Source organism: Netta rufina, assembly GCF_964035555.1.
Source record: "Netta rufina genome assembly, chromosome: 13".
Classification (NCBI taxonomy): Eukaryota; Metazoa; Chordata; class Aves; order Anseriformes; family Anatidae; genus Netta; species Netta rufina.
The window spans coordinates 121,615-143,989 of record NC_140136.1 but is presented as its reverse complement, the minus strand read 5'-3'; the positions used below and the strand labels follow the sequence as shown (position 1 = coordinate 143,989).

The following is a 22,375-nucleotide window of genomic DNA, read 5'->3' as shown; positions in this document are numbered from 1 at the left end:
CACAGTGACCGCTGGCCTCTGCAATAGTATCAGCAGTCCATTTGCCAGGGGATTAGCAGGATGCGTCTTGTCCCTGACCAACTTTTTGATCTCCAGCCATTTGCTGCCAGGGTGGCAGGGAGCAGCCCTTGGAAGACAGGGAGGGAGCAGATGCCTCTTACTTACCCCAGGCCTGTAGCAGGCAAAGGACAAAGCACAGATTTACATCTCTAAGGAAAAAAGGGCCTTCTGGGAATGGTGTCATCTGTGCTTTGCAGTACTATCAGTGGAGAATTAATTGCATCATATGTGTTATTTGCCCTCATGAAGAGTTTGTTTGGGCCTTCCAACAATAACAAAACCAAACAACAACAACAATAAAAGCAACTTGAGCTTCCTTTAACTTTTCAGCTCCTGGTGCCTCACAGATGCCTGCTATGGAAGGGTCTGCTTCCTTTCAGCCTATGGACAAAGATGTCTCCTGTGTATAAGTGATGCCATAAACTGTACTTTCTCAGCTGGTACACTGGGTGTCCAGGGCCTTTGAGGCAAGCAGGACATACTAATTCTGTCTGGAGGCTTCAGGGTCCAACACTTCTCTCTTGGTTCATTACAAGATGCTAGGGCTTGGAATACTGTGGTCTGCTTTGTGGGATTCTTCCCCTTTGAGGACAGAGGGAAGTGATGCAGAAGAGTGGTAGCCCAGGGCCTCCAAGAAGCAAAATTGTGTCCCTCTGTAGGCTACCCCCAGAAAGAGTTAATGTGCAGGCATGTTTCAGGTGTTTGAAATGAATGAAGTTACAGTGGGGAGGAGAGGGCACTTCTGGGTGGAGAGAGCAGCCCTCTCTGTGAGCCAATGGCTAACGGCTTCTGACCCAACGCCCAGTTTGGGGGCTTATTTCATGAGCAAGAATTTGCTGGAATTTCTTCTTGAGAGGATTTGTCCTGGATGAAAAGTAGGGACTGGACCTCTAAGCTTGTTGGTGCCTCCCTGTCTGTGCTGTAGCAGGTAAAGTATTGTCTGGTACCTTGCTTCTTTCAGGGGGAGTAGTGGGTTTTTCCCTCGCTGCCTATGCTGAAGGCATCTGTTCTGCCTGCATATGTAATTCCCAGTCACATCAGAACCATGGTGTGACTCTGCTGGGTTTTGCATCATGCACTGGGACTCAGCCCTAATGTTGAAATGAGATATATTGCTCATTTCTCTGCTCAGTTTTTGTGCAGCCCTGCTGTGTAGTTCTTCGTCTACCTTTCTTTTGGTGCAAAGGAGACCCAGAAGGTGTTAACAGCAGGAAACCTGAACTCTTTCTTTGTCACCACCACCCTGTTAGGATAATCTCAGTCACTTTAAATAAGTTAAGGAAGCACTGCTGGTAGGGTAACTGTAGCAGCATGGGGCATCTCTGGGTTCAAACCTCACTGAAGCAATGAGATATTTGTTCAGGTTGCAACTCTTGCCAGAACCAGTTAATAATATAATCCCTCCAGATCAGTGTCTGCAGCAAGGACAGGGGAGCCAGCTCCCTTTTCTGTTGTGCCCTGAGTATCTGAGAGCATGGCATCTAACAGTGCATGGGCTATGCAACTGCCATCAGGAAAGGGCTACAGTTCAGTGAATACTCTCAGTGGAGCAGAGAAATAGTCTGTACAGAGACAGAGCATGAGCTGCTGATGGCAAGATTATGAGACACTGTGCTGGTGTCTGTGAGAAAGGGCTTGGTGGCTCTAGAGGTATCTGCATGCCTTCTCTCTACCCTTCTGGAGGTAGAAACTCCTGAGTCAGCTCTAGTTCTTAAGTAAGGAATTTGCTGTCTGGGACTGGCTTGTGTTTTGGGTATACATGCTCAGGTGTGTAAGCCACTTTCATGCATGCTTTTTGAGGTCTAAAAAGCAGCTGTTCCTCTGCTGTGCCTTGCTTGTTACTCAGCCTCAGGCAGGGCTACAGGCCCTTTGCCTAGTATGGTGTCGCTACCCAGATTTCCCTCTTGGCCCTACCAGTCTTGCTCCATTTTCTAAGGACAGCCCTTTAATCTAGAGCATTGCATGGGACTGTTGCTCCCTGTTGCTCTGCTGACAGAGACAACTGTCTGTAGCTAATACCTTATCACTGTCAAGTATATCCTGATAACATGAGATCAGAGCTACTTTTCTGATATCTAAAGTTTGATATTAGTACTCTGTGGACTGGATGTGACACACACACACAGTGGGCTGATCCTTGTAGTTACTGCTTGAGGTCTGGTGGGGGGACACAACACAACAGCTGGCCCTCCTGTCAGTGGAACACTGAATCTGAAGCCACACAATGACTGCGGTGTGCTGCTAACTCCTGGCTGATGGATTTAGCGAGGGCTGCTCCTCCACAGCACAGCAAGTGCATCCATGCAAAGAAGTAGTGTGGCTACTCCAGAGTGTTGCCTTTGTCTTTCCCACTCCGTTGTACTCATTTACGTGTTCAGTTTCACTCCATCCTGGCCCGAAGAACAGCTCTACTTGCTGTTGGTGACTGATTTGTCCATAGGTAATAGGTAAATTCTGCAGCTTCCAGAAGTTTTGCTTTTGGAGAGTCATAGACACTCTCCCAGGTAGGCAGAGTTTTTGTCTGGCGTATGTTAACTAAGCTGAGGAAATCCATCTACTACTAACAGTTTTCAGGATGGACTCGTACTTGATCCAAGTGAACGGCCCTGGAGATCATGCCCCTCTGCTGGATGTTCATCTCAAGACCAATGGAAACAGCATGTCACTGGGGAAGGTGAAGGGCCGGAAGCCAAGATGGGCTGTCAGGGCTTCTGAAATGTCAAAGAAGACTTTCAATCCTGTCCGAGCCATTGTAGACAGCATGAAGGTGGAGCCCAACCCAAAGAAAGCTATGATTTCCTTGTCTTTAGGTGAGCACAGTGCTATTGACTCTGAGCAGTGGGGTGGGCTATGGGGGCTAGCAGACTGCAGGGCTCTGAAGCACAAAGCTTGTGGAACCACACAGGGATATGGAAGTTTACCACACATCTCTGTGCCTGCCACAGACCAGTGAGAAGTTTTTTTTCCCCTCCATTGATTTTTACTATTTTTCAATCTTTGAAAAGGAGACCCAACGGTCTTTGGAAATCTTCCCACAAATGATGAGGTCACACGGGCTGTGAAAGAGGTTTTGGACTCAGGACGTTACAATGGCTATGCTCCATCTGTTGGTAAGTTGACAGAGCTACTCCTATGAGAGTGGGATGAAGGCACATGTGAGGTCCTACCCTATAGCAGGTATGTAGAGCCTACAGATGTCCACAGTAGCACCCTGCAGCTGCCCTCACCAGTAGTCACAGGAGCACACGAACATATATCCCCCAAGATGCCATTAGTGCCCTTTCCTGCATGATCTGTTTGAGTAGACATTATATGTGTGCTTTCCCTGAAACACCAACAAGGTCCAGTGCCTCACAATAGCTGTGTTTGTTTCCCATGCCATTTGAGCAGGCAGAGTTTCAGAAATCCAGAAGGCCAAAGGTCTGTGTCTCCCTGACATGGATTGCAGCCAATTTACTTCTGTTATGCCCTGACCAGGACTTCCTTTGCATTCCCTGCCTTTGAAGAGAACATGAGCCTTGTTTGCAGTTAATACAAACAGCATACACAGAGCATAGATCACTCCTGCCTCACAGGACACTCTCCACGTGGTGACAGTGAGGGACCTGGTACAAGGAGGGCTGCCCATGTGGCACCACTGAGCAGTGAAGGTCATGTAACAGCATTTGGCTTTCTGCCGGGGCGTAACAGCTCCCTAACTACTCTCTAGCCAGCTCCAGAGAGTTCCATGTTTGATAGTTCCCAGAGACTTTCTTGCGTTTGACACACCTGCTCCAGACATGGAGCTGCATTGCACCTGGCCTGAGGCAGGATGGTCTCTCCCACCTTTGGACAATGTCACTAATGGGCTTGCCCTGGCTAGATAGGCAGCTACGAGCCTTTTCCTGGCAAGAAAACTGAAATGTTCTGTAAAAGCCTTCCTACCATGTCTTGTTCTTCTCTCCCCAGGCTACCAGTCCTGCCGGGAAGCAGTGGCTGCATATTACAACTGTCCAGAGGCACCACTGGAGGCCCAGGTACTGGTGCCCAGCTGAGGAATTCCCACTACAGTGCAGGCAGGGTGCTGCTGTCTGTGTCTAGCCCATGCAGCATGGGGACCTTGCCCCAGCTCTGTCCCTCTCCTGTCTAAATGTGGCACAGAAGGGTACCTCATGGCCTTGTCCTACACTGGCCTGCTGCTCCCATCCCTTGCCCTGGACCCTTCTCTTTGGAGGAGGCTGAGCTCTCCAGTTGTTGGAGGTTACCTGCCTTCAGTCAGGCTCCACACTAGTCTTTTTGGTTGAAAAGCTCTCCCTTGGCAGAGCCTGGGCACTCTTGTGTGGCTGGAAATCCTCTGAGTGGCTGTGCTTTCCACTCACTCCTGTGTGCTGTTTGCAGGACGTCATCTTAACAAGTGGCTGCAGCCAGGCGATAGAGCTTGCCTTGGCAGTGCTGGCTAACCCAGGCCAGAACATCCTGGTGCCACGGCCTGGCTTCTCCCTCTACAAGACTCTGGCACTGTCCATGGGAATTGAAGTTAAACTTTACAACCTCTTGGTAAGTGACAGGTCTGGAAAGGGCAGCTGTGACACCTCTGCCTCTCCTTCTTAAAATAAATAAATAAACAAAAACACTTTGTCTCTGACTGGGAAGTGGCTTAAAGATGAACTGAGCACCCCTGGGCACCTTGTCATGCCTCTGTGCAGCATGTATGATTCTTCCACTGTGCTTCCCCTCTTCTTCCCTTCATTAGCCAGAGAAGTCCTGGGAAATTGATTTGAAGCACTTGGAGTCCCTGGTGGATGAGAAAACAGCTTGCCTGATTGTTAACAACCCATCAAACCCCTGTGGTTCTGTGTTCAGCAAAAGCCACCTCCAGAAGATCCTGGCAGGTGAGACTGCTTGCATGTAGCTGGAGTATGAGTACAGTCTAGTGTCTGCCCACAGTGCGTGTGCCTCAATCACTGTTTCTGCAGGGCTGTGGTGGCTGCCCTGCTATGTGACAGCACTGTAGGGAAGCAGTGCTGTGGTACTGGGGGTTGCCTCTTTCCTCATAACTGACTGCAGACCATGAAGCAGGGTTTGCTCAGTGTGAAGGGTTTGCCTTATGTAAGCAAGAACATGTAGAGTGTGTGTCTTGGTCTTTCTCAAATGCCCTGTGTGACTTGGACTGCTCATTTCCCCACTCTTGCTCCACAGGAGTGCGATCACAGGGACCATTACAGCTCCTGAGCACTGGCCTGTCAGTGCACGGGGCTGTACTACCTACACCTACAAGTTAGAGCAGAAGCAGGCTCAGCCAGGACAAGGCTCTCCAAATGAACTCCTTGCTGTAGAAGGAAGATAGGGACCTGCTGTCCTGGTACAGAGGGCTCTGAGGGAGCCCTGCCAGGCCCTGTAGAAAAGGACAAGTCTCCTCTTATGGAGGATGCAGGATAACCAAGCTGAATGTCCTCTCTCTCGCAGTGGCATCAAGACAGTGTGTTCCCATCCTTGCTGATGAAATCTACGGAGACATGGTGAGTGTCTACTGCAGACCTTTGCATCCGCATGTTACCTGTCCTTTCTGATGCACTTTCCCTTCAGCCCCAGGGCAGTGAGCACTCTGGAGGTGAGCGACAGCTTCACTCCCCTGTGCTGTGTGTGAGTCCACACCTGGAGCTCCCAGTCCTGTAAAGTGCAGTTCTGAGAGTACCTCTCATATCCATCTCATTTTTTTCTTTCCAAATATCTCACTCCCGTGTGAATGCACTTACTGTCTTCATACCCTTGAAGCTTTCACCATCATTTCCTATCACTTTACTGCCCCCTTTCTTATTGTGCCTTGTGCACAAGCCCCTGTTTTCACAATGAGAGATGGGAACAACCGTAACAAAGCCTCCTATCACAGGTGTTTGCTGACTGCAAATATGAACCCATTGCAACTCTCAGCACCAATGTGCCCATCTTGTCCTGTGGTGGCTTGGCAAAGCGATGGCTTGTCCCTGGCTGGCGGATGGGCTGGATCCTAATCCATGACAGGAGAGACATCTTCGGTAATGAGGTGAGAATTTCCAAGTGTCACTGCCTTGGCAACAAACTTGTGATGTGTTCAGTGTGTGAATCACCAGGGCTTTGACCGACACAGGCCTCTTTTGCTTTCATGTGAGTTGCTCACATGTTTTTCTGCACATGCTGGCTGCTCATGTCCATTCCTTAGTCCATCTGCTCCCATATATTGCCTTTCACCCGTCTCACTTGTTTCTGCTGCCTTCTCTCAAACAGCTCCTGCATACTGATAGCATTGCATGGTTTATCCAGTATGTGGGGGCAGTGTGCTCTAATCTGTTTTCCCTTTAAAGTGGGACCAAAGCAGCATGCATTGTAGCCAGTGTGTTATCTATCGCTTCATCTGTGTTACAAGAGCAACCACCTACTGCAGTGATCCTTTGACCTAGAGGGCTTTCTTCATGGGAAGAGAGAGAAGAGAGCAGCAATTGAGTGAGCAGAAGAGCTAATGTTGTTTTTTCCTAGCTAGCTTTGAAAGTGTGGATTGTGGACCAAAACCTAACAGACATGCAAAGAGGCTTTTGGAGCAGCTCTGTCTCTATTTAGCAAGAATATTAGCTATAATCAAGCATGTTCTGAGTGGGAAGATCAGAATGGTGTTTCTGCTGGCATTACAATTCCTAACTGGAGACCAGAGAATGACACTGTAAATAGTCTGCAGATACCTGTAATGTAATCAAGCAAATATTCCTAAGTACTCTGTATGCTGAAGAGAGCAACATTAACAGCTGTAGAAATGCAGACAACAGGCCTTGGAACTGCCTCTTTTCTTCAAAAAAGCACACTGAGTTGCAAATATCATCATGCTTCTTTCAGATCAGGGATGGCCTTCTTAGACTGAGTCAGAGGATCCTAGGACCATGTACAATTGTCCAAGGAGCACTGGAGCGTATCTTGCACCAGACGCCTCCTGAGTTCTACCACAACACCCTCAGCATCCTTAAGGTAAAAAGGCTGTCACAGGACATCAGTTTGTTCATGTGTTGTTTGGGGTGGGGGAAATCAATATCTCTCTAGCCTATCCTCATGGCAGGAATACTGGCTATGACAAGTTTCAGGAAGCCCAGCCCTGCAGCTAAAGCCGCACCCAAGCGGTAAGGCATTCATCCCTGACTTGTTGAGCTCAGCTCAGTGTACTCAAGGCCATGATCACCCATGTTGTTTGTGTTCCTTGCCCCTTTATTTGCAGTGGGCAAACTTGTTTATAGTCCTGATCCAGAGCTTGGCTTCCATTTGCTGATCAGCTTCCTGGAATTTCTCCTGTTTTTGAACTTTCTTCTTTCTGCTTTTCAGTCCAACGCTGACCTTTGTTATGCTGCCCTATCGGCTATCCCAGGCCTCCAGCCTGTACGGCCTGCTGGAGCCATGTACCTCATGGTAAGTGAGGAGAGTGAAATGCTGTTTTCTGACCAACATTGATCACCCTAGGTCTCTCTGCTGTAGCTGTCAATGGCTTCAAATTAGTGCTTAGCACCAGGTCCCCACTACCATGCATCTTCACATAGCTCAGAACAGTGGAACCATCCCTTGGTCATTTTAGAAAACTACCATATGTTGCCTACTACTCACACAGTAGAGGCTGGTACATTTAACCTGCTTGTACCTGCAGAGCACTCAGTGAGTTATACATTGCAAAACAATATTGTTTTTATCTGGATTTGAAGCCAGCTGCCAATGGAAAGCCTCTATATCACAAGTCATACCTGCTGTTAAAGGTGTAGCCTTCCTCCTACATGGCTTTTTTTTTTTTTTTTTTTTTTTTTAACTCTTTATGGTGTACTGAAGTTTCCTTTTTCATCTCAACAAGCTCAACTTAAATACTTAAGTCTCAGGTTTAGTACATTTCTACACGTATCTTCGTTTGGTCTCATGTTTTGGGTTTTTCCACAGCTTTGAGGGAAAATAAAAATAAAAATAAAAAAAGATGGATCCAGAAGTGGAAAATACTGCAATGTCAGTCTCATCCAAGTTCAACAAAAAAATCTTTATCAGTAGACCTTGTTTACAACCTTACCCAGAGCTACACAGGTCATTCTTTTTATGATGTTTGTGTAGAGTCATAGTTCTAAGAGTCATCCATGCCTCTAGTACTTCTGCAGTATTTGAACACTTATTCCAAAAGAAATTGCCTAGTAAAATTTTTCTTCCACTGGCTCTTCCAGAACTTCCTTTCTTCTTAGCATTCCAGACATTATCTTTTTTTTTTTTTTTTCTTATCTTAAAACTAATTAATTTGTCTTCTATCACTTTCTTACATTACAGATTTCTTGGATGACAAAATTACTAATAGATATTGGATAGACTTTTCTCACACTTCTTCCTTATCTGGATTTATCCCTTCTCATTTCTAATGGGTTCCTGTACCTGTGTTATTCAGCTTTTGACTAAAGCTGCCCTTAACAGAAATTCCAGCTTTGGGCAGTTTGTTTTACTTTACTTAAAAAATCCCCAGTGTTCACTTATATATATTTGTTTGTCTTGCATTCCAGCCAGCCCAAATAATGAGCAAAAATCCCTGAGGGCAGGCAGCTGCACTTGGCTGGGAGACTGTTGGGCATTGTGGGTAAGCAGGGGACACTGCAGATAGTTTTGGTGCCTTCGGTTGCCACGTTCCATCCTTCTGCTGCAGGTTGAAATTGAGATGGAGCATTTCCCTGAGTTTGAAAATGACGTGGAGTTCACTGAGCGGCTCATTTCGGAGCAGTCTGTGTTCTGCCTGCCGGCCACAGTAAGCATGACATTGAGAGTCCCATGGGTGTGTGGGGCCTAAGCACAGGGATAGAAGCAAATAGCAAACTGCAACCCTAAATTCTGGGGACAGCTTGGAAATTCTGTATGCAATGTCCATGCACTGTCATGCTCTAAGTGCAGTGTGGAAGGATGGGGACTGGAGATATCTGGCTTACTAACAGCTCTTGGTCAAGCTCTCAGGACCTTTCCAGCTCCAAATTTGCTCTGTATTTCTGATGTTGGCAGAGCTGTATCCCTGGAATGAACGTACCTCCATACCTCCTTGCTGAAGCCACTCTCTCAGAGACTCAGGACTGCTCCCACCTATCTTCCTTTGTATGCCCCATTTATAGTCCCCCAAGCCTGTAGGCACAGGGCATAATTCTCAGCCTGTAGTCTGTCCCTCTGCCTATCTCCTTCCTACTCCACTTTCTACACTGAATCCAGACAGGCCCCAGACTTTCTCCAGCCCTAGCCTTCTGTAAGCCTTTGAGGAGGAGAGAGGTATCCCTAGGTCTTACACAATCCATGCAGTCCTTTGGTCTGTGACCCCTACAGCATTATGTCTGCACTGAGAAGTTTCCCAGATGGAGCTGGGAGACCTATTTGAAATGGAACAGCCAGTCTAAGGGAGCAAGAGCCTGGCCTTACTGTCCTCAGTCAATGTCCTACACTGACCATTTTCATTTGTTACTACACATGTGGCCCCAAGGCAGGGCTCTGAGACACCAGCATTATCCCAGATAATCTGTCAGTTTTATCCTTTATCATTTCAGTGCTTTGAGTACCCAAATTTCTTCCGTGTGGTGATCACTGTACCTGAGGAGATGATCTTAGAGGCCTGCAGTCGCATCCAGGAGTTCTGCGAGATGCACTACCAGGGTGCTGAGGGGGCCCAGGATTTGGAGTGTGACAAGTAGCCACAGCCAGCCTCCTGCCTCTGCCTGGCTAGATCTTGTGTGAGGCAGCAGGCAGAGCTGTGTCCAGCCAGCCCCACAACCCCCTGCCTGTAGGCAGCTGCTGTCCTGCTGCTTTGCTTTTTTTCTTTTTCTCTTTTTTTTTTTTTTTTTTCTTCACAGACCCCCTAAGCTCATGGAAAGAAGCAGACACTTCTCTTTTCCACTGCAGCTCCCACACTCTCTGGCATCTGGTGTCTGTGGTCTCCATATACTCAGTATCTTCACCCCACCACAGTGGTCTGTGCTGCCCATGAACAAGCTGCAGGCAGGGGCACATGGCTGATTCTGCACCAGGACCCGCAGCCTATGGCCTTGTGTGGCCAGTAGCTCCCGTGCTGCCTGCACTCCCCCTCTGGGGCAGGAGATGGTCGTGGTCTCAGAGGACAAGAGACACTCACCCACCTCTTACCTGTTTTAACTTAGGAGGTCAGAGCTCTTTATACCAAGCCCTTTGTGCAACAAAGGGAGTAAGTTATTGTGACTTTTTTTTTTTTTATTATTAATAAATGTTCTGAGATGGCAGACCCCATGGTGTGCTCCTACTGTACCAGGTCAGGTCCAGGCTGCTGGCTGAGTCACCCTTGCTTGTCTGGTGGTACCCCATGGTCACCTCTGTCCCTACAGCTGTCCAGCTGGGGCCTGCCCAGCCATCAGCAGGGGCACAGAAAGAGCCATTTGCACCTCAGTGGTGTTCAGCAGATAGCCAGGGCAGGATGGGCCCAGCAAGCCCAGCACAGGCTGGAGCCAGCCACACCATCCCAGTGACACCAGAGGCTCCCTGAAGTGGCTGGACCCCTCCTCACAGCCAGCCCCACCTGCCACTGTGGGTTGGCTCTCACAGCTCCCTGCCAGCAGAGCAATGGGTGCTGGTGTGTGGGCAGTGCCAGGTGCCAATCCCCAGCTGTTCAAGGCTGAGGTAGCTGAGTGTTTCCTGCCACAGTAGTGAAGGAGAGGGTGGTATCCCTGTGAGATGCTTGCATCGTGTGTGTGTGATGTGCCACCTTGCCCAGGTTGCTGATGATTGAGTGCATAAGTCTCATAAAGTAAGAAGGAACTGGTGGCCAGGTGCCTGCTTGTTCCATGGAAAGAGAAGGCAGTGCCTGTACAGTCACAAGAAGGTAATGCCCATCATACAGGATGTATGGTGGGCATTTAGGATCTGGATAGGCTGGACCGATGGGCTGAGGTCAACTGCATGAAGTTCAACAAGGCCAAGTGCCGGGTCCTGCACCTGGGGCGCAATAACCCCAAGCAGAGCTACAGGCTGGGAGAGGAATGGTTGGAGAGCTGCCAGGCAGAGAAGGACCTGGGAGTGATGGTGGATAGTCGGCTGAATATGAGCCAGCAGTGTGCTCAGGTGGCCAAGAAGGCCAACGGCATCCTGGCTTGTATCAGGAACAGTGTGACCAGCAGGGATAGGGAGGTGATCGTCCCCCTGTACTCAGCTCTGGTGAGGCCGCACCTCGAGTACTGTGTCCAGTTTTGGGCCCCTCGCTACAAGAAGGACATGGAGATGCTTGAGCGGGTCCAGAGAAGGGCGACGAAGCTGGTGAGGGGCCTGGAGAACAAGTCCTACGAGGAGCGGCTGAGGGAGCTGGGCTTGTTCAGCCTGGAGAAGAGGAGGCTCAGGGGTGACCTTATCGCTCTCTATGGGTACCTCAAGGGAGGCTGTAGCGAGGTGGGGGTTGGCCTGTTCTCCCACGTGCCTGGTGACAGGACGAGGGGGAATGGGCTTAAGTTGAGCCAGGGGAGTTTTAGGTTAGATGTTAGGAAGAACTTCTTCACTGAAAGGGTTGTGAGGCATTGGAACAGGCTGCCCAGGGAAGTGGTGAAGTCACCATCCCTGGAAGTCTTTAAAAGATGTTTAGATGTAGAGCTTAGGGAAATGGTTTAGTGGGGACTGTTAGCGTTAGGTCAGAGGTTGGACTCGATGATCTTGAGGTCTCTTCCAACCTAGAAAAATTCTGTGATTCTGTGATTCTGTGATACTGGCTGCTGTAGTCAGGGTCCTGGGGAGACATCTCTCTTCACAGAGCAGCGATATGCAAAATGCCTCATGCTGTCACCTCCAGCTCTGTTCACCTGTCTTACTGCAGAGGTGAGACCCACAGGTTGATCCTGCATCCTCTTTCCATGGGACAAGTGAGCTAGCTCTGCATTCCGTGCTCCCAGACCTCACACCAGGCTCTGTGGACATCTGATTGCCTTCTCCTGTACTGTCCAGGACAAAATCTGGGTACCAGTACTCCATTAGAGGGAAGGTGTCTTTTTGAGGAAAATACTATATGAAAAGGTACACATCAGCTGAATGTCCAGGCTACATCCTTTCCTTTCAAACAAAGCAATCCTAGAACAAAAAGAGAATCGTGCTGGGGCTGTGAGTTAATGATATGACACTGAAGAGATTTGGGTCCTTTGGACCTCAAAATGAAACCAAATAACCTGAGCTGTTTAAGACAAAGATTGATAAATGATTAATAGGATGGTGTGCAAGGGGTCTGTTGGGCCAGGTGGACTTTACAGCATGATGCTGCTGCATTGTTATGCTGTTATTACTTATGAATAGGTCTCATTTTTTAGAGAAAGCTGCTCCTTTCAAATCCCTCTCCCTTCGTGGACACCTTTCCCTTAAGAGTCCCTCCAGAGATTTCTGTTAACATGCAAATAATCTACAGTGATTAACAGTGTTCTGTTTCCTCTAAGCCCAATGTCATTTGACCAGCAGCCAGAGACATACCTTATGTAAATACCTTACAGATCTCAAGACACTTAGGTCTGTCAAGGCCACTTCCTCTATTGCTATCTTTTGCAAACATGCCACTGCCAATTGACCACACTTAAGTTTTTCCTGTTGTGATAGCAAACTAACATTAAAACACAAGTATGATGGAATCATTCTCCAGGCATCATAATCACAGATGCTTTGCTTCATGATGAGGGTGTAGCTTGTAGCACTCTGCCAGCCATTCAAACAAGCCTAAGCTGGCATCCGCAGGTTCTTTGTGCCAATGAAGGCCCCTTCAGCAGTGAGACCAAGGAGAAAACTAAAACAAATATCTCGAGCTGCTCTTCCTCAGATACCCAGACAAGATTGGCAGTGCTTTGGTAGAATCCTCCCAGTATGTTTATAGCTGATGCATAACCATACTGCCTGTCTTAGCTGGTGAGCATGAGCTTTATTTCCTGGGTTAGGCTTACAATGTGCTTCTGCTCTTTTCTGCACTGTCTGGGCTGGTCATGTTTAGGAGGAACATGACTTCAAACAGAGACCTAGGCAGTAAGACAACCTAGTGCTTTCTTGGGAAAGGAAAGAACTTCTCAGCTCTTGGGCAGATGAAGAAATGAAATGAAATGTTCTCATCCTCAGCTTCCAAAGAGTCTGGCAGCAGAGCCCAGCCCAGCAAAACAAACTGTGGCATTGCAGGTGGGTTGGGCTCAATCACACCTGACAGCAGTGAAGCCATCAGCTCTTCCAGGTGCTTTAGGAGTGTGGATGCAGCCTGGACCCTGGCCATCACCTCACTTACTGTCTCCTCCAGCAGCCCTGACTTCCCCTCCATGGGACTGCTGTCTGAACAGTCACTGAGTGCCTCCCACCATAGGCCTATGGCCCTTGGCTATGAGAGCCTGCCTGAACCACCCTGCCATCCACCAGTGTGCAGGCACCCTGTACGCCTGTATCCAGAGGGGTGTGCCCTGGGAAATTGCATGGAGGCATCAGGGAGGCCCTGGCAAACCATGGTGAAGCCTGCTGGGGAGCTCAGGTGAGACTTGAGCATCATTTGGGAGGGGTATGGGGAAAAGGATCCCAGGGGAAGGTGGTCTTGTGAAGCTTGTTTGTATGTGAGGGTTGGCACATAACCTCATTTGTCCAGGCAGTACAGGCCTCTTGGGTCACTGTCCCCTGTAGCCTCACCAGAGCAAATGGGTGCTGTCAACACATCTGAACTACATATTTCATGAATGCCTGACAGAAGTCATCTACAAGTTCAATTTTGTGCCCTTTGCTACAAGAATGATACTGAGTTGCTGGAACACATTCAGAGAAGAGCAATGAAACTGGTGAAGGGACTGGAAAACAAGACCTATGAGGCTATGAGGAGTGGCTGAGGGAACTGAGGCTGTTTAGTCTGGAACTAAAGGAGGCTGGGGAGGAGAGGCTGAGTGGAGAACTCATTGCTGTCTACAACTACCTGAAAGAAGGTTGTTGCAAGGTGGGTGTTGGTCTCTTTTCTCTGAAAACAAGTGATAGGATACAAGGAATTAGCCTCCAGTTGTGCCAGAGGAGGTTTAGATTGGATGTCAGAAAGAATTTCTTCACAGAAAGAGATGTTGGGCATTGGAACAGGCTGTCCAGGGAGGTGGTGGAGTCGCCATCTCTGGAGGTGTTTAAGGGATGTGTGGATGTAGCACTTAGGGACACGGTTTTGTTGTAGACTTGGTAGTGTTAGGTGCTGGTTGGACTTGATGATCTTATGGGTCTTTTCCAACCTTAGTGGTTCTAGGATTTTATGAAGTAGCTGCTGCTAGCACAGACCCTTCTGCACTCTTCTGTGAACTAGGCGTGCCTCAGCTGTACTGTTATCACTGTTGTTCCTCTCAACTCTAGACAAGCTGTTCTACTCCAAGTTACAGTGCATATGCTGATTTCTGTTTTTAGATAGTACATATACATAAAAAAGGCATAAGATGACCAGTGAAATTAATCCAACAGTTTAATATTTTTTTTCTTACTGTGTAAGAAAACTTAAAACTATATATATATTTTTTTTCTTTTTTGATATTCCTCCTCTGACTTACTCACAATGGTTCCTTTTGCAATTGGTGGAAGGAGATGGAGACTCCAGCAGCATTCCCATGAGCTGCTTTAGATCTCAACATGGTATAAGACAAATTGTGTTCTACGGGGCATGTGAAAGCTATATTGCAATAAAGACTGTGAATAGGGAGATATGGCTCGTTGTCTCTCCTGATACAAACTGATGGTATTACCAAGTACAGTTGTAATACGCCAGATCATGCCTTTGACATTACTCCTCAGTCTTTTCCCATTGCTGCTGCCCTGGGTTGGTTGTGCCTGTGTGTGCATGCACACCGTGCATTGCTCTCTTCTTCAGGGAATATGAAATGGCTCACAGAGCTCACTGGTTTCTGAGTCCCCAGAAAACACTTCTAATCAAGGAACAGGGTAGAAAACAGAAATCTAGTCAGCCATTGCGTGAGGCACAAGGAAGGCATTCAAGGCTGAGTGGCACGGGGCTAATTGCTGTCAAGCATACGTGTATGATGACTGTCACATGCTTCTGCGTTGCTTTATCTGTCACTTAAAGCTTATCAGTCAGACATACAGGGAGAGGCATGTCCATTGTTCAAGAGCCAGAGGATTCCTGCTTCACTTTCCACAATGTGCAGGTCTCTTGGGGGGCAGTGTGCTAGAACAGTGTGCCTTCCCAAGCCTCGTTTCCAAAGAGGAGTACGTTTTTCCCCTCTGTAAAACTGCTCATGACACAGAAGCTGCCGTCCGGAAAGTTCAGCCAAGCAGCTCGTACTTGGGATCTGTGCAACTGAAAAAGCCTGTTGAACCCTATGACTAGAGGACTGTACAGCAGTGCTCAGTGGCTGTCACAAAGCCTGAATACTGGTGCCAAAGGACCAGCATGTCCTGGGCAAACGATATACAGGTGGAACAGGATTTCCATATATCTCTGTTCATGCAAATGTTGGCAGGGAGAAATTAGGCTTCAGGAAGAGCTAGTCAGTGGTGTGATCATACAAACCGGCTTTGTAACTCTGACATAGAGATAAATCAATCCTACAGGTGGTGTCCGTGGAAGGTATAGGAACACATAACTGAAATCCAGGCTGCACAGAACATGGCTTGGTTCTCTCCACAGGGCTCTACCTGGACCACTGCCAGCTCCTCGCCTTGTTTCCCAACCCAGGGTTAGCAGGGCTTGACCATCTGTGTTTGTAATGCAGCAAGTGAAAGGGAACATGACCTTCCCCTCCTGGGTGTCCCTCCTGCTGGAAGGGCCCAGACTTTTTGCTTTTGCTGTCTCTTACACTTGACTAGTCCTCAGAGCAGCACGGTGAGATCCCCTGGGACATTGGATGGCGTCAGGAGGTCAACACCTCACAAGAAGGTGTGACAAAAATGATGACATTTGGAATAGGAATAACCCAAAGGGACTGTCTCTTCATAGTTGCAGAATACCACGCGTTGCCCTTGAGTGAGTCCAGTTCTGCTCTTCTTCACCACCTTGTCTGTCACAGCAGTGAATCAGTGAAGCAGTTCTGGCAGTGAATCATTAATACGACAAGTCCTGCTGATCCTCCCAGAGTTTCTCTATTCAGATGATTTCCAGCCTTCAGAGTAGCTCAAGCAGAGCACAGGCAGAAAGGAGTCAGTAAGACTGCAGTACATGAGATGCATCTACTAGCAACGTGGCACACAGACAGAGCATTAGTAGGCAAATATGCCCTACCACCACTCCCAGTGGGCAAGACAGTCCCCCCTGCAATGAGGTTTGCCATTCATCTTTCATTCTGACACTCCACAGAAATCCATGTTCCTCTTTTTAAGAACAGCAGGCTATTTCAGGGCCTGCAAAGGGTCTCAACAAAATAAATTCTCAGTTGCCTTTGAATTTCCTGGCCCTTCTCACTTACTAGTAGTGTTTGGTCATTTGTGCCCCTTCAAAAAACTGCCATTCTCATGCTTTGCCACTAGTGGAGGGTGGAGTTTTCTAATTTAAAGCAGGTCGAAGTAGGCGGGCATGGTAGTCAGAGCTAGGACATAAATAAAAGGTACAAGAACAGATATAGGTAAGATCTGAGTACATTAGTGTATAAGAGATCCTGGTGTGAAAGGCTAAGTGCCTGTACACGAATGCACAGGTGTTTGTAAGGCTGCCTGGAGGAGTACATACCGCAGCAAGTGTATGTGCAGGAGGGAAGCCTTGCTTGAAGCAGGTCTGGTGGTGCTTCAAGAGGACATGTTAAGGTAAGATTTTTCAACTATTTCTTGGTAGCTGGTGTGGATATTCTGGTGCCCAGAACTCTGTTTTCTGCTTGTGCTTACCAGCCTGAACTGGGGATAATTTTTGAAAAGTGCTATAGACATACGGCTGTCATTAAAGTGCTATATGTTTCCTTGCGCAGACAGAAGCTGTTGGTCTGGCTTAGAGGGTATTTCCTGCTTCTCCAGACTGTCTTCTCCATATTTCCAACTAGTTTCAGTCATGCCATGTGTTCTCTGAATTGGCAAATGCTACTTCTAACTCTGCAAAAGCTAACCAGGCCAAATTGAGGATAAATATGATAAAACAATGAGCAAGCATCACTGCCACCAAAGACCCATGTCAGAGGTTTTCTGGGCACCCAATACTCTTTGCTACACCAGTGCAGCTCTGGAGAGCTCCCCCATACTTTTATGGTAGAGTGCCATGCCGCAGTCCGCATGATGTGAAGTATATTGTGCTGTACTGTCACCTCCCTCAGACATAGATAGGTGCAGCAACCCTGTAATTTGGAGACATGCCACCCATTCTCACAGTGTATTTGGTGGGTATGTGTCCCTGGAGCTGCTTGCTGCTTTCTGTGACTCTCTCCCTTTGCTAGCATCGAGCTTTCCCAAGGTCTCTGTGTGTTTTCATAAAAGCTGTAGTGGTTTCATATGGATGGCTAGCGAAACTCCACCACAGAACTCTCTTGCTTCCACTCCTCAAAGGAACTAGGGGAGAAAATATGATGAAAAATGGCTCAAGGGTTGAGATACGGACAGGGAGATTACTCACCTATTGCTGTCATGGGCAAAACAGATTCAATGTAGGGAGATTAAACTAATTTATTACCTATTACTAACAGACTAGAGCAGTGAAAAACTGAATGCAAACTAAAAGCACCTTCCCTCCTGTCCACCCTCTTCAACCTCCTCCCCTCAATCGCCACAGGGGAATGGGGGCTGCAGTCAGTCCATAATGCTTCACCTCCACTGCTCCTTCATGGTCACCCTCTGCCCCTGCTCCATGTGGGGTCCCTCCCACGGGATGCCGTCCTTTCTGAATTCATTCTGCGTGGGCTTCCCACAGGCAGCAGCTCTTCGGGAACTGCCCCATTATGGGTCTCCCACATACGGCAGCTCCCCCCAGATCACCTGCTTCTTTGTGGACTCCTCTCCACAGGCTGCAGCCTGTGGAGATCTGCTCTGCCGTGGTATCCCGTGGGCTGCAAGGGGCAGCCTGCTCCACCATGGGCTTCTCCACAGGCTGCTGGGGAACTTCTGCCCCAGCACCTGGAGCACCTCCTGGTCTCCTTCTGCACTGACCTGGGTGTCCTCACATGATTGTTTCTCTCTACATTTTCTCATTCCTCTCTCCCAGCTGCTGTTGTGCAGCATTTTTTTTTTCCTCTTCCCTTCTTAACTGTGCTCTCACAGAGGTGCAACCAGCATTGCTCATTGGCTTAGTTCTGGCCAGTGGTGGATCCCTTTTTTAAGCCAGCTGGAGCTGGCTCTCAGCTAGCCTGGGGCAGCTTCTGGACTCCTCATAGAGGCCACTCCTGTAGACACCCCCCTTCTCCCCCCCCCCCCCCCCCCCCCCGTACCTAAAGCCTGACAAATAAGTGAAATACAAAAGGTTACTACTCTGTTTTGTTTGTTGGGGGGATTGTTTGCTTTTAACAGCTGCGCAATGCAGGCAGATTCCAGTTCTTTGTCCTCTCTTGCATGTGCTATAGGAAGACCTAACATGATGACACTGGATTTTGTCTTTTTCAGTAGTTCCTGTTCTTCATCCTTGGCACATCATGATTCTTTTTTGTTATGCTCTCGGCCAAATCCTAGCTCATCTTGCTGCCAGCTGACAATAAGTGTGCCTTTTCTGTACTGCAGTTGAGCTTTTTTCAGTCATTCATGGCTATCTGCTCTGCAGCTCTGTGAGGGCTTTCATATTTCACTTTTGCAATGTGAAGTGAACCAATTCACTCTGCCTGTGACTCTGGATGTTTGCTGTAGGGGAAAAAAAATGTGGTTAACCTTAAGACCTTAACCATCCCAGCTGCCATAAGCAAGAGATGTTGCAGTGAAAAATACATGTAAGTGTATTCAATTAGTATTTATTTCATATTAGGAAATGTCTGATAGAACTTTTACCTCTCTTTGCTGCTCCTCTATTCCACATCACCAGACACACACAGTTTGTTTCAGTTTTTCTCCTCTCCCTTTGGGGCAGACTGGTCATGGCATAAATCATTACTGCTTACTGTGTGCATGAAGAAATTCCCTGTTGAGTCTGTTGCCTCACATGAGGCTGTTCCTCAGGCAAACAAGAGCAGTCACAAGGATAGTCTGCATATCTACAACATCCAGCTGTACTACCCTGGACATAAAAGCATACCCTTGCTTCCCAACAAAACCAAACCCATTCACTTTTACTCAGACTATTCAGATGTAGATTTTCAGAGAATAATGATTACTGTGGCTTTATATCTGCCTGGGTGTCTTAAGGCATGCTCAATGTGTTTTTCTGAATTAAGATTGCCTGGCTGCAGTCCAAGGACTTCTCTGTGAGTTACAATAAAGATGTTAATGGTGTCAGATGAAAGTGATATTATCAAAGTTCATTTGGAAGCCAGGGTTTTTGGTAAACACTACTGTATTTATTTGAACGGAAGAAGCTAATATATGACTTAATTTCACAATGGTCTTTGTTTGCAGCTGTTACTAGGCTTGGTCCAAATGTCTATCCAAATCAGCTTCTTATCAGAACTAAACTCCACAGGGCATTTGTATAACCAAAAAGAAAAAAAAAACAGTGGGCTTCTTCTGGAAGCCTGTCTCTCTCTCCGTCTGTGTGATCTGGCTGTGGAAGGCTATCTTGTGCTGTGGTTTTCACAGTATCGTGGTAGTGTGGCAGCTTTCCAAAACCCTGAGCCTACAGTGGGATTGGTAGGAGCACAACTCACTACAAGTGCCTTCTTCGTGACCCTGTGATGCTGAACTTCCTCTGTCTGTCTCTGCAGGTCCCTTGCAACCATGATGAAATCTAGATGGGTGCTGGTACTCCTGATTCTGGCAGTTCTGTCCTTTGTGATTCACTTCAACTTCCTAACCTGCAGCAATGCCCCCATGGAAGAAAAGCCTTCTCCAGTCCACATCCTCATTCTCTCCTCCTGGCGGTCAGGATCTTCCTTCACTGGACAGATCTTCAGCCAGCACCCCAGTGTCTTCTACCTGATGGAGCCTGCATGGCATGTGTGGGTTGCTATGTACCAGAACAGTGCCAAAGTCTTACAGATGGCAGTGCGGGACCTAGTCAGATCAGTCTTTCTGTGTGACATGTCTGTGTTTGATGCCTACATGTCAAGCCAGAAGAAAATGTCTGATTTATTTCAGTGGGAGACAAGCCGAGCCTTGTGCTCTCCCCCTGCCTGCGACTCATTCAGTCGCAATGACATAATCACTGCAAGAAATTGCAGGACAGTCTGTGGCAAGTACCCATTCAGTAAAGTGGAGGAAGCCTGTAAAACCTACAGCCATGTTGCCATCAAGGAAGTTCGGTTCTTTGACCTGAAAGTCCTCTACTCCCTTTTCACTGATCCATCCCTGAACCTCAAAGTCATTCACTTGGTCCGGGATCCTCGAGCTGTGTTCAGGTCCCGAGAGAATACAGCGGTAGACCTGAAACGTGACAGTGACATTGTTCTGGGGTCCCAGAAGATGAAGGGAGAAATGGGACCCTACAATGCTATGCAAGAAATCTGCAAAAGCCATGTTGAGATTTACAAGGCAGGCAGGCAGGCTATTCCCAGCTTCCTGAAAGACCGTTACCTGCTGGTTCGTTATGAAGACATTGTCAGAGACCCACTAGCAAAGGCTGCTCAGATGTACAGGTTTGCAGAACTCCATTTCACACCAGAACTTCAGAAATGGGTGCACAACATTACCCATGGGAAGGGGCAAGGAGGACAGGCCTTTGAGATCGAATCCAGAGATGCGCTGAGCGTATCTGAGGCCTGGAGGAAGACCCTTCCCTTCCAGAAAATAGAAAAAGTGCAAAATGTGTGCAAGGACGCAATGGACTTACTGGGCTACCGGATAGTTCATTCCGAAGAAGAACAGAAAAACCTGCTGCTGGATCTTTTGTTTGGCCAGAACTCCTCCGAGTAACAAATTCAAAAGGCAGAGAAGCTGCTTGTTGTATCTCCTCTCTGAAGGCTGCAAGGTGGAGAACTGTTTACCAGTGCAAAAGAGGGCAGAGGGGCATCTGTGTGTGTGCATGTGATGAGTGACACAGGAGCCCTGACTGCACTCATGGCAGCTTTCCCAGCAGCACAGGCTCACTCTTCAAGGCCACAACACAGGATGGAGTAATGCAAGTCTGTTTTTCCAAATTAAGTCCAGGGTATATGTGAAAGAGGAAGTATGTATGTTGGGAGCAGATATCAGAGCTTGATCTCCCACAGACTGCAGCTAAGTACTAGTGAAATCACATGAAGCAACTGCACTGTAGAGGAAGAAGAGACAAACAGAAGCTGAATAAAGAGAACATTCTTTGTCATGCTGCCACTCAGGACATACAATGCCAAAAGAGGCACAAAGATAACCAGACGTTGTTTTCTGGGAAGATCCTTTTTTCAGAATGGCTAAGTTTTCAAGTTCAGTCTTTCTTTTGTTCCATTTCCATGCCTGAGCATCCAGCACTGGTGGTAATGTTGGCAAAATGTCTGTGTTCACTTACTGTGGAATAGGAAATTTGAATAAACCATCTATAGCTGAAAGTGGAAATTCTTAGGTTTTTGTATGGGAATACATTACTGGGACTACGTGAATCCATTTATTTTTCAGCTGAAATAATTCTGTATCCAGCTTTCACAACTAGGAACAGTTCTTGCCCTGGGAATTCTCACAGCCCACATGTGTGACTGAGAAGAATTCATGCTAATGCTGAGACTGTAAAGACAAGGTAAGGACACAGATTCCATTGGTATAAATACTGGAACTGACAACATAGGTTCATGGCAGTGGATTGAAAAAGCTGAGAGGAGAACAGGAAGCTATTCTATTGAATTTGTTTCAACACATTATTTCCTGTCTTAGAGCACAATAAACTTATGCTTAGTATACTGTGCCATTCTGCACCACCTCCCATCCCTATTGGAGATGCCATTCTTCTGTCTCCATTGGGAATATGTAGCTTAAACCTGAACAACAAAACTATTTTGGCATATTTTTAACAGTGTTCTGTAAGACAAGGAGAAAAGCTTGTTAGTACGCCTAGGGAATGAAATGCCCACAAACATCTTCCTCTAAACATCCCATTTCATGTGTAAATTGCAGAGTCCTTTCAACGTGTGTCAGTTTAATAGTACATTCAGAGCTACTTGTTCAAAAAGTCCTCTGGGACCTTGGTTTATGTGGATTGTTTTCTTTTAAAAAAATGTTTTAAATGAAAGACATTAGTAATGCTCAATAAGTCTTTGTGTTATGAACTTCTGTCAGACTGGTACTAAGAATTGCAAAGGACCTCATCATGTGACAATTTTTGCAGGCTAGCCTGTTTTGAAGTTTGTATGACCACTGTCACAGCTTCTCCTCAGAT

The 22,375-nt window shown here is 47.4% G+C and overlaps 2 protein-coding genes across 2 annotated transcripts; both read left to right on the top strand.

Annotated features, from left to right (window-relative positions):
• Positions 1 to 2,635: 2,635 nt before the first annotated feature.
• Positions 2,636 to 9,737, top strand: TAT (tyrosine aminotransferase; the record flags this gene model as incomplete). The annotated part of the gene is made up of 11 exons (XM_084294802.1): positions 2,636 to 2,870; positions 3,066 to 3,170; positions 4,009 to 4,076; positions 4,438 to 4,596; positions 4,793 to 4,931; positions 5,506 to 5,558; positions 5,930 to 6,082; positions 6,904 to 7,032; positions 7,381 to 7,464; positions 8,717 to 8,815; positions 9,594 to 9,737. The coding sequence occupies 11 exons, from the start codon at positions 2,636 to 2,638 to the stop codon at positions 9,735 to 9,737; spliced, it is 1,368 nt and encodes a 455-aa protein (XP_084150928.1).
• A 6,955-nt stretch (positions 9,738 to 16,692) lies between these two features.
• LOC311214397 (carbohydrate sulfotransferase 4-like) lies at positions 16,693 to 20,943 on the top strand (the record flags this gene model as incomplete). Its single annotated transcript, XM_084294949.1, has 2 exons — positions 16,693 to 16,779; positions 19,797 to 20,943. Exons 1-2 carry the CDS (start codon positions 16,718 to 16,720, stop codon positions 20,941 to 20,943), a joined length of 1,209 nt encoding a protein of 402 aa, XP_084151075.1. The 5' UTR covers positions 16,693 to 16,717.
• Between the last annotated feature and the right edge of the window lie 1,432 nt (positions 20,944 to 22,375).